Source organism: Musa acuminata, chromosome BXJ2-8, assembly GCF_036884655.1.
Source record: "Musa acuminata AAA Group cultivar baxijiao chromosome BXJ2-8, Cavendish_Baxijiao_AAA, whole genome shotgun sequence".
In the NCBI taxonomy this organism is placed as follows: domain Eukaryota; kingdom Viridiplantae; phylum Streptophyta; class Magnoliopsida; order Zingiberales; family Musaceae; genus Musa; species Musa acuminata.
In genome coordinates, this window is record NC_088345.1 from 44,258,078 (window position 1) to 44,270,697 (window position 12,620).

General features: G+C 38.3%; 2 protein-coding genes across 2 annotated transcripts; both read right to left on the reverse strand.

Annotated features, from left to right (window-relative positions):
• Positions 1-702: 702 nt before the first annotated feature.
• On the reverse strand, positions 703-1,170 carry LOC103995088 (uncharacterized). The gene has a single exon (XM_009415592.2). It carries the CDS (start codon positions 1,168-1,170, stop codon positions 703-705), a length of 468 nt encoding a protein of 155 aa, XP_009413867.1.
• Positions 1,171-7,333: 6,163 nt separating this feature from the next.
• LOC103995142 (trimethyltridecatetraene synthase-like) lies at positions 7,334-9,203 on the reverse strand. Its single transcript, XM_065121725.1, has 2 exons — positions 8,216-9,203; positions 7,334-8,127 (listed from the first exon to the last, which is right to left on the reverse strand). Exons 1-2 carry the CDS (start codon positions 9,134-9,136, stop codon positions 7,474-7,476), a joined length of 1,575 nt encoding a protein of 524 aa, XP_064977797.1. The 5' UTR covers positions 9,137-9,203; the 3' UTR covers positions 7,334-7,473.
• Between the last annotated feature and the right edge of the window lie 3,417 nt (positions 9,204-12,620).

Genomic DNA, 12,620 nt, shown 5'->3' on the forward strand with positions numbered 1-12,620 from the left:
GAGGAAAATCCTCGTAGCCAAATTCCCAAGAGGCTCCACGGCCAATCCTCATCTTCTCACCGCGATAATATTCGTTGATCTGCCAACAATCGGGGACTTAGCAACCCTCCATCATAGTTCTCCACATCAATTCTATTTTGGCTTCTGGATGTTACATACTCTGATACCAATGAAGCTCTCTCGATTTCCCTGTTGTGGTTGCAGAGTTGGATGATACTTTTGATCACAGTGTCAGCGGCAGATGTTAAGTTTGGCTGGTAATACTTTTCATCTGGAAATGTTCTAATTCAGGTAATTCTCCATCCATGCCTTTCTTTATATAATATATTGGTGATAAAAAAGGGCCAAAGCTATGGAACATGAAACCAAATTCCCATTGAAAGCAGAGTTGTACATGCCACCATCTGATTCCATATTTACATGTTGAAGAAGACAACCAGCAGAATCACAAACCTTGTTACAGAAACAGGAACATAAATGGATAAGGTTTGAACAATGATGAGATTGACAGTGAGGAAAGCTTTGCCATCATCTCATTCTGAACATTTGCTGCAGGTAAACTTGACGTGTTGCTAAACCTCAGAAAAGCCAGCTAGGTGATGAACGCAAATGCCTTGTGGAGACGCACACTAATCAACTCTTGTAAGCGATCAAACTCTACCGGTCTGAACCTTGGCGGAAGATATCCAGTTATGGCGAGGCCTACGGGAATCCAGGTTGATGGCGAGGGCTCTGATCCAAGTATTCTCCATGAAGCAGCCAGCTATGAGATGCCATGGGCGGCTCATCTTTACGCACGGCACGCGACGGAGGACTCGAGCCATGGAAGAAGAGCGTGTCAGAGGCAGCAACCGAAGGCGAGGGTGCATCAGGAGCCGACGCCGCTCCTTCCGATCCCGACCCGTTCAGTGCCCGAGCTTTGACCCTCACCGGCAGCTGCTGGTCTCGAGTTTTGGAGAACGGCCGAGCCCTCGCGGGCGCCTCGTCGGGTCGCGACGAGCCAGGCCCGGTCAGGCGCTGCACCAACGCCATGAACTCGCTGGCCTCAGCGTGGATCACCTCGGGCGACACCGTGTAGATGACGACCGGCTTCCGCTTGTTCTTCTGTATCCTGCGCGACTCCTCGTCGACCACCGGAGGCGGTGCAGGCCCTTGGACGCGAGGTTCCATGGGCTCAAGCCAACAGCAGGTAGATTCTGACTTGATCTCTCTGTACTCGCCAAGCCGAGGTGAAATATCTAGCGGTCGATGGGAGAAAGTCAACTGTGGGGGGGCGCGGGGGTGCTGCTGCGTTTCCATTGGCGGCGACCGCCATTTCAAGGGCGGAGATGCTTGCGCGAATGGTTCTCAGGCGACAGCGAGGATGGAGTGGCATTGAGAAGGACGTGGGAAGATCCGCCCCATAAAAAACTGGAGATGGTTGCAGTCGGAGGGATTGCTGAGACACTATTGGTAGTCTAATGTGATTGGTTGTATGTGCAGAAGTCAAACGGAGATACATCAAATAGTCATCCCATCAGCTTTCGGAGGTGCAAGTTGACGTATATATATATATATATATATATATATATATATATATTCAGCTAAAGAAGACAATGTCATCTAAAAAATATATATATATAGTCAAAAGGCAACGAATGCAAACATCAATTATCTAATAGTATGGTCATTGTCATTAATAGTCAATATGTTCATCATAATCTAAAGGATACATATAAACCAACTATATATATATATATAGGTCATATAATATAATCTAGTATGGCTTAGACAGTGGAGCTTAGTCAACTACAAATCCGGATGGAGATCATCTGCGTAGGCCGAAGCAAGAAGATACACGCTCTATCCTCTCACTGTCCCTGTGAGAGGCGGAAGCGTGCTTTCTGTCCCTGTCTTAGCAGCCCCTCTACATGGTGACAAAGTATGGATTCGTATTCAATTCGTTGTTACGGTTAATGATTATTTTACTGTGACTTGTTCATCATGTCATGACAACATTATTCTTGGAATTAATGATATATGCCAAATCTTATTAATCGCTTGATTTGGATTTTCCTAATTTGAAAAAAAAATTAACAAAACTCATTTATGATGATGGTATGTAGGATTATGATTTTTAGATAAATTATCAAATTCTTATCTGAATAATGTAAGGTTGCATTATGGATAATATTCCATATATAGTTATCTAAATTTTTCATGTGATCATATAATCTTTTTTGTTGATGGTTTTACATATCTATCTTTTGAAAATTTTGGAAATAATATATTTATCCCTAATAATCATTCATAAAACTCATATTAATTAATTGTAGCCATTGTTAATTTTAGAAAGATGGAACTGAATATAAATTATTTTAGTTTTTAGTAGCTATGGGAGAATTTACTGATGAAGTTATAAATGTCTATCATTTTATTCTTTGTTATGAAATTATACAATTGGGATAAAAATTATGGCCATATCTAATATACTTTAAGGAAAACTAATATACTTGATTTTTGTTCCTTAATTTATTTTACTTTGTGATAGATCAACTAATATTTTTATCCTTTTTCAATTGTAGGTGACACATCATCATCATGTTGGGATGAAGAATGACAAACTCTATTCTAAGGATCATCTTAGATAGATAACTCCGCTCAATATATTTTGGTTCTACTATATAGTGATGACCATTGGTATCTCATGGTGATACATCATCTTCCGGAAAAGATCTACTTGTATTACAATTCTCTCTTAAAAATATTATATTCAAATATATTTAGATTAATTGTAAGTTATGCTATCAAAATATTTTATCTCATATTAGGTGTTTATTTGTTGAGAAACATGTAAAGAAATTCAAGGATATGTCTACAATTGATTTATTTAGACAATACGGAAGATAAAGTTGGTCAAATGTCTTCAACAAGACGAATCTAAATGAATCATGCTATTCACATTGGTCAACTTGTGTGATTATTATATTAATCCATTTTATCCTTATTTTTGTAACAATGATTGTATGATATTTATGATGAAATAAATATATGGATCATTTGTTGATCGGCAAAGATATGATATTTAGCCAACAAGAGATGCTATTGTTAATGTTATATTGGATGGATGACTGTTGTTATTTGTGTGGCAAGACTGAAACATTTGAATAAATTAAATTGTTTGATTTTAGAATTTGCTTGATGATGTTATATTGGTTTGAGATTTAATAGATTAATATTAATGTGAATTGCTTTAAAGTTATTGTCAATCACTCTTTCTATGATATTTATTTATTTATGATTAAAATTAAAAATAATATCGAATGACGTGACCACTATTAAAGAATTATAAATTTTAATATTATAATCAAACTTAAAAGAAGTCATTAGATTAACGTCAAGCTCAGAATTCAAGACTAACAATCGCTTAGGTTTCTTTTATCTCTGCAATAAATAATTTCTCCCATCTATTAGTTCTAATACTCTGATCACTAACTTGATTCAAAGATTGGGAGGTAGCTTGTTATATATATTATAAGTTGCACTATTATAATGATCATATAAGTTAATAATAATTATTTTTTTACTAATATTAACATCGAAATATAAACAATCATAGTTAAATAATCATGCAAATCAGCTACTCTACAACGAGGATTAAGAAAACAATCAATAAAGTAAATCATCTACTCGAGATAATAATGTAACTATTTAATTTTCATTTCCATATTAGTCATATTCTTCTAATGTTCTAATAATATTAATATATAATTTTATTAATGATTTTTAATTCTTTTTACAAACATTCCAATGTCGTCATGCGTATAAACTTATTGCAATAAAATTTTATAATAATAATTCTTTATATTCAAGCTCTTATTAAACAGTTCATAAATTGAATTCCATCAGGTAGGTACATCTCAAGAATTTTATTTTTTTTTATTTTATTTTATTATCAATTAATTTATTAAAATCTAGCATGCTATTTTATTACTTACATAATATGAGTCCACAAGAATTAGAAATAGCTGATTTACTGAGAGAAAAAATATGTTAAAAATTTAAAACATGACATGGACATCTTATATGAAAAAGAACACCACCAAAAGCTAAATAGATGTAGTATTTACAAACTCATCATCAAAATTAATTAAAAAAATTTAAAAAACAAATGATACTCTTTGAAAATAGTTTTTATGATTATATAGATATTATCAATAGTATGTCATTTATTAAAAATTATAAATGTAATAATTTTTTTTTACATGGTTCAATCAGTATCGATCTAATGATATGTGATTCGAGTATATTTACCGATGATCACTCCAAATATATATATATAAAAAATCCATCAATTATAAAAATAAAATTTGTAACTTATTTTATTAAGTATATGAACAACGAGTAGGATTTAAATATATTTTGACAATAATCCACAAACCCCAAATTTTGACCAAAATTGAAAGAAAGGTACTCACAATTGGAAATAAATTTTGCTAATACTTGATAATTTTTTTAACAGAATAATGAAAAGAATGGTTAATTTGATGAGCTTGAGTAGATGTTTCTTATCAATATGCTTTCTAAATATTTTTGAATCTAAAAATCCGAAAGCACTAGTCACAAATCACTTAGAAATGAAGTTGGAAGATAATATGAGTTGAGTTTGAACAAAGACAGACCACCTACGGTTCGGTAAAGAACACATAACTTTGACAGGGATTCTTGGAAGTCACCCAACGTCTTATGCAAGACTTGCATTTTGGGAATGAAAATGAGATGCCGTGGCTTCTTTCTCATGTCTATGCTAACGCATCTCTCGTGTAGCACAACTTAGTTTTGGAATACTCTTTCAGAACTCATTTATAGTCCGACCTCCTGAGGAGATAAAAATGGTGGTTTTATGTTTTTTCTGCTAATATTTTGGTTCGGACCGATAGAAATGAAATAGAAAGAAGAAGATTGTATTGATTGAAATAATACACAATACTTCATATTATACATATTTAGAAGGGAGAATTTTTCTCAACAGAGGAGGATTTTCCTTAACAGCTTTCTGATATCTTATCATGTAGTTGGGGAGATATTGGTTATTATTGAGGTTATTATTATGGATTATGGGAGATCTTGGTTATTATTGAGGTTGTTATCATGAGAGATCTTCATTGTTATCATGCTCCCATAAGACGGTGCTTCTGTCAAGGACGTTGATCTTGGACCGATGTGATAAAAGCGATTTGCGGGTGAGAGGCTTCGTGAGGGAGTCCGCTAGTTGATCAGCAGTATGTACGTGAGAAACACGTAGTTGATGTCTGACAACTTGTTCTCGTACAAAGTGAAAGTTAATGGCGATGTGTTTCGTGCGGGAGTGGAATACCAGATTGGTGCATAGATAAGTGGCTCCGACATTGTCATAATATATTATAGGGGTAGAGTTGATATTGATGCCAAGTTCCTTAAGGAGATTCATAACCCAATTGAGTTCTGCAGCAGCGGTGGCAATGACACGGTATTCAGCTTCAGTTATAGATCGTGCAATTGTCTTTTGCTTCTTGGAACTTCAACTGATTGGATTAGGTCCAAGGAAAAGAATATACCCCGATGTGGATGTTTTGTCATCAAAATTTCCTACCCAATCAACATCAGCAAAGGCATGGAGATGAATGAGGGAGTGTTTACGAAAAAAGAGGTCATGATTGATAGTCCCGTGAAGATATCACAGTATTCGTTTGACTGCAGACCAATGCATAGTAGATGGTCGAAGCATAAATTAGGACAATTTATTGACCGCAAATGAGATATCTGGACGGGTGAGAGATAAGTACTGTAAGGAGCCAAGGACTTGACGGTATTGAGTTGGGTCTGTAGCAGGGCTTCCATCACATAGTTTGAGTGACTCGCCAGTAGACAGAGGTGTTGTAACTGCCTTTGCATCTTGCATGTTCGTTTTAGATAATAGATCTTGAATATACTTTCGTTGTGATAGAAAGAGCCTGGAAGATGTGTATGTTGCTTCCACTCCCAAAAAATAACTCAAGGTTCCTAGATCTTTAAGGGAGAATCGATCTGCTAAATGCTTGAGGAATGCCTTGATTTCCATAGGATTGTTGCCTGTGACAATAATATCATCTACATATACCAGAAGATATAATATATTGCCACTTTGGTGATGAAGAAATAAGGAGGTATCAGACTTAGAGTTGATGAAGCTAATTTATGCCAAAAATGAACCAAGTTCGGTGTACCAAGCTCTTGGAGCCTGACGAAGTCTATAAATAGCTTTTTGTAGTTTACAAACATGCTTTGGATATTGAGGGTGGATGAAGCTAGGAGGCTACTGCATAAAGACATCATCAGTTAGGGTCTCCTGTAGAAAGGCATTGTTAACATTGAGTTGACATAAATGCTAGCCTTTTGAGATGGCTAAACTCAGAATAAGTCGGATTGTTGTGGGTTTAACAACAAGGCTGAATGTCTCTGTGAAGTCAACACCAGGTCGTTGATGAAACCCTCTGGCCACTAGACGCACTTTATATCTAGCTAAGGATCCATCTGGGTTCCGATTAATTCGAAAGACCCACTTACACTCGATGATGTTTTGTGTGGGATGAGAGGGTATAAGGGTCCATGTAGAATTATGGAGGAGTGCATCATATTCTTCACACATGGCTTTACGCCAGTATGAATATTTTTGGGGTTGAGTAATTATGGTAGGTTCAATGGTCTTTAATGAGGATGTTGTGATAGTATGTAGGTCAAGGATTTGTCATGGTTTAAAGACACCACTTTTGGAGCGTGTTATCATTGGATGTCCAGGAGCTATAGAGGGTGTTGTAGGTATGGGCTGTAGAGGGGCACAAATTAGGGTAGGCTGAGAGACTTCAGTGTCATTGGTCTCAGAAGAGGATAAAGGTAGTGAATATGATTCCGAGGGAATACCTTCAGTCGTAGGGGAACCTTGTGAAGAAAGGAGAGGCACAATGGAGGGGGTGAGGAGCTGTTACACCGGGAGAAGGAGAGAGTGTGGATCATGAGGAGAAGGACTGGATGATATTATGGGAGACTCGGTTGACGGGATTGATGGTGTACTCCAATGATATATATGTGATGGAGTAGGTCGCACAGCAGGAGACTTAGGGTTGTGAAACAGAAAGGTAGTCTCTATAAAAATAATATGACGAGACGTAAAGACTTTTCGAGATTGGGGTTCATAGTATCAAAAAGCATTATGGTCAAGGGAGTATCCAGTGAAAACACAAGGTTTAGATTTTGATGTTAACTTATGTGAGGTATAGGGATGGAACCATGGATAACATAAACATCCAAACACTTTGAGTTTTTGAAGGTTTGGGGATTTGTGAAATAATTTTTCAAATGGTGACTCGTACTCAAGGACATGAGTGAGCATACGATTAATGAGGTAGATGGCAGTTTGAAATACTACAGTTCAAAAAGTTGGTGGCATAGAGGCTTTGTAGAAGTGTGAGACCAATTTCAAATATGTCGATATTTGCATTCAGTAGAACTGACGAGTTGAGGAGTGTGTGGAGGCTCGACCACGGCCTGGAGCCGCACCTTCCGCGGCGTCGTCAGCCCAAAGATCTCATCCATATTCAGCTCCTCCGCCGTCATCCCCGGCGGTAGCCTCCATTTGAACCCGTGCAGCAGATTGGCCAGGCTCAGATGCACCATCTTCAGGCCGAGGCTGTTCCCGGGGCACATCCGCCGACCCGCCCCGAACGGCAGCAGCTCGAAGTGGTGTCTCTTCACGTCGATCGGGCTGCCCACGAACCGCTCCGGCCGGAACTCCTCCGGAGCGTCCCACACGGCCGGGTCGCGCCCGATGGCCCACACGTTCACCAGCACCCGCGTCCCGGCGGGGATGTCGTAGCCGTCGACGGTGGTGTGCTCGCGGGAGAGCCGAGGCACGAGCAGGGGCGCCACCGGGTGAATCCTCATGGTCTCCTTGACGATGGCCTCGATGTACGGCAGGCGGTGCACGTCCTCCTCCTCCACCCACCGGCCGCGGCCGATCACCCGGTCCAGCTCCTCGGTTGCCTTGTCGAAGGTCTCGGGTCGTTTGAGGATCTCAGAGACGGCCCATTCAATGGTCACGGTGTAGGTGTCGGTGCCGCCGGCGAACATGTCCTGTTCCGTCAGTCCAAGTGGAACAATATATTACCTAAATCGATCTGCTTAAAGACAACCACAACGGAGACAACGGATATATGCAGACCAGAATGAAGGCCTTGAGGCAATGCCTCTCGAGCTTGATTTCCAGACCGTGATCCTCGGCCAACTCCAAGAGCACGTCCACCAGGTCCCTGGGAACGAACGCCTTCCCTTCTCGCCGACGCCGCTCGTTGTGCTCGTCGAGCACGCGCTCCAGGAACCTGTCGAACCTCTTGCCCACCATCTTCATCCTCTTCACATAGCCCTGCAGGTCCAGGAAGTTCAGCCAGGGTATCAAGTCGCCCACGTTGATGACGCCGTTGAGCAGCATCAGCTCCTCGATCATCTCCTTGAACTCCTCCTGCGGGACGATCGCCGCGGGCGCCCCCGACGACACCGACTGCTCCTGCGTGTACTTCCTTCCCAACACGATGCGGCTAATGATGTTGAGGATGACAGTGAAAATGTGGTCCTTGAGGAGGACAGGCGTCCCTGTGGACCTGAAGAGGTCCCGGAGGAGGCCGCGCACCTCCTCTACCCGAATGTATTGGTAGGAGTCCAGCCTCTTGGGGGTGAGGAGCTCCATTATGAGGATCCTGCGTGCCTGCCGCCAGTAGGGGCCGTAAGGCGACCAGCCGATGCTGGAGTAGTTGTAGAAGGTGTACTCGCCGGCGACGGACTTAGGGCGAGAGACGAAGGAGAGGTCATGGGTCTTGAGGAAGAACTTGGCCATGTCGACGGAGGAGCCGACGACGACCGGGAAGGAGCCGAAGCGGAGGTGCATCAGTGGGCCGTGCTTTTGGGAGAGGGCGGCGAGGGAGCGGTAAGGCAGAGGACCAATGAGGTTGAGGTTGCCAATGACTGGCCACGGCCTCGGCCCAGGTGGGAGGTTGAGTTTCTGGCGGCGGCGGCCGCCGTAGAGGCCTGTGAGGAGTGTGAAAACTAGGACAAGGGCCAAGTATATGGCCGACGATGGTATCTCCATTGTTGACAAGGAGGGAGGAAGAGGAGTTAATTACTTGTTGTTGTGATGGAGCTCATTTAGAGGTTTATTTATAGATGGCCAAGCAATAATTTAGACATTATATATATTTCAAAGTTCAGCAATGTTGGATGTGTCATCCAGATCCCTTTTTTCACAGTAATCATGATGAAGACATGTTTTGTCCAGTCCTTAGCTGTGTGTCGATATATATGGCGATGACGTTGATAATCTGTATATATAAGTATGTATAAAATTTAATTTACAAGGATAATACTGATGTCTTGTCATCTTTTCTTTTCTTTTCTTTTCTTTTCTTTTACTTTAGTGCTGTTCTGAATATTAAATTTCCGTTTATTAGTTCCACTGAAACGATGAAAACTACAATAAAAATTAATATATGTAAAATTCATCAGATGAATTTGTCATGAGATTTGTTCAATCTTCAAGCCCTAATTTACTTGTTATTCATCAAACTACTCCTCAGGAGCATGATAAGAAGATCGGCTAATCTTACTCGGCAAGATATAATTGATTGTTATTTGAAGAATTATCATATGTAATTTTGATATTAAAAATAATAATATAGTCTTTGATATTAAACAGAAGAAAAGACCCTCAAAAGAAATCATTTTCGATAGATTTGCAAAGAACATTTGAGATGAAAACAACAAGAAGCCACACGCCTCAACTGTGCCTGCTGTTGATTGAATGAAAGACAAGTGATATGCATTCTCACTATTCACCAATCGTTTTCCTCCATGATTGTGATGAATGTGGAAGTACAGCTGATGATAGAAAATTATTTGTGAGAAGCAGCACTCTCCAAATTATGAGAACGTAGCAAGCTTTGAAGCAAGTAACAAAATGTGAAGAAGAGTAATTGATGCTCATACTCCTAACGGTTGCAAATGGGGAGGGAGAGTAAAAGCACAAATTGATAATGGACTGTAAACTTCTGCATCTAAGAAACAACACAGTCCAATCATGAGACTGTGTCAAATCAAAAAAGTAAATGGTCACTATCAAATATGGGATTGAAGGATTCCAGACACTTGAAATTGAGTCCTCATGCAAACATAATGATATTGTTAGATATATATATGTATATTTTAATTTTCTTTGATAAAAGATCCAGTACACAGATAATATGATGCTACATCACATTACTATCTATCAAACAGCTCCATGCTATGATAGATGTCTACTCATCCCAACATGTCACATGGCATTTCTTTCCTCATTAATATAAGAAACAATTTAATAATTCTTTCCTGCATATTAAATAATGTGTGATGATTGTGTGTAATTTAACTATCCATTATCTTTTCTATAAATTGCCTGACTGAGTTATTCTTATGAACATAGCTTACGTCAAAACTAGAGATAGTAGGATCTGATTAGAACACGTTAATGAAGCTTATTTTTGGTATTGCTATTATAATGATATTAGGAAAGGTGTTTAGCTTAAACTTAGAGTGGAGTTTGGGCCAGGAAAGAATCAAGTATTGACTTTGATGCCCCAAGTGAATGAGTTTCATTTGTCCGTGAAGAAACGTTGATTTGAGTTGCACCGGGGGAGTTTGACGGAAGGGAATAAAGTATTGTATTGAATAGAATTGGGCAATCATGATCAGATATAAGAGAAGAAGAAAAATCTGAATCTGGATCTGAAGGTGAAAGAAAGATCTTCAGCAAAAGCAAGATCTAGATCAGAAGCTATTTCAAGAGAATCTATAGTTACAAGAGAAGAAACTGTTCAAAAGTTAACGTGAAAGTTAGAGGATAGTGTAACTGTTATTATTAAATATCTAATTTAGTAATAATATAACTATTATCATTAAGATTCATAATTTATTATTAATAATTTCTTCATTAATTATGGTTTAAATGATTGCAGTTTTTTTATTCTTTAAACATGAAACCGTTATTATTAAATTAAATATTTAATATCATTAAAGTTCTTCATTATGGTCCAAACATTACAAATCTGAATTAATTCTTGAACGTTATGATTTGATGATAATAAATGTTCTTGATGGGAGAACATCTATATATATGAGGATTTTGGTCCCTGGGCTCAATCATCTCTTTGAAGCGAAAGACTTTCCTACACCATCTAAAGCGAGAGTTCTGAGCCGAGAAGTACCAAAGTTCAAGAAGAAACCTCTGCAGAAATTCTTAGCGACAATGGCTGGAGGTACGCTATTTCGTTTCCGCATAAGTTTTTATTGTGTTTCTATTATAACGATTTGGAAACACAAGTTGGTTTCAGTGATTTCTAACATTTGGTATCAGAGCCTTTTGACCTCTGCCTTGATACGAAAGAGTTTTCATTTTTTATGCCATGAAAATGATCTGATTTTGGTTTCTTCTTGGAAACTTCTTGATATATTTTATTGAAAATCATGAGGAAATATCATTTTCAACATTTTAGTTGGTAAAATGCTCATATTATGTATGCATATTTAGTTATATTAAATTATGCTTATGAGTAAATTTTTATGTTTAAAATGTCTAGTGATCCATATAATCTTAATTAATTAAGAATTAGCCACAGCATCCTTAATTAATTAAAATTATATATAAAGTTAAAATAAGGATCACATAAGTAATTAGACATCATATTGTGACTGATTATATTTCGTATAATAATTGTTATCCCACAGGATCTTTTATTATATTTAATATAATTAATCAGGATAAAATATCAGATTATTTTCATAATTTACCCACAGGGATTATGAATTGGAATATAATTTGATAGTTTTATCATAAAGACCATATGAATCTATTTGAATTAAGAATTTAGCCCACAGGCAATTTTTATGTCATGAGATTCATATTTTTGGCATGTTTCACATTGGTAAAACATATAATTTAGTCTATTAAGCTTCAAATTTTGACATAAGCATGTTTGATTTTATGCAGTTTCTCAAACTGTTAATTTCGCTGATATTCGATGTGATATTCCTGAACTTAATGGTGATAACTATAAGATATGGAAGGAGAGGGTTCTCCTCCATTTAGGGTAGATGGATATCGATTATGCTATCAGGAAAGACGAACCACCTATAGTCACTAATACCAGCACTCCAACTGAGATCACGTTATATGAGCGATGGGAGCGATCCAATCGGCTCAGCGTGATGTTTATCAAAACTAAGATGACTGTTGGCATACGTGGTTCTGTTGACCAGCATGAAAATGTCCGAGACTTGCTAAAAGCTATTGATGAACAATTCGTCACTTCGGATAAGGCACTAGCAAGTACCCTTATTATGAAATTTTCATCCCTTAGACTCACCAACATAAAGGGTGTGCGTGAGCACATAATGCAAATGCGAGATATTGCGGCTCAACTTAAGAAACTTGAGGTTAATATGTCAAAATCCTTCTTGGTGCACTATATTCTGAACACCCTTCCACCTTAATATAGCCCTTTTAAAATTTCATACAATACACATAAGGATAAATGGTCAATCAA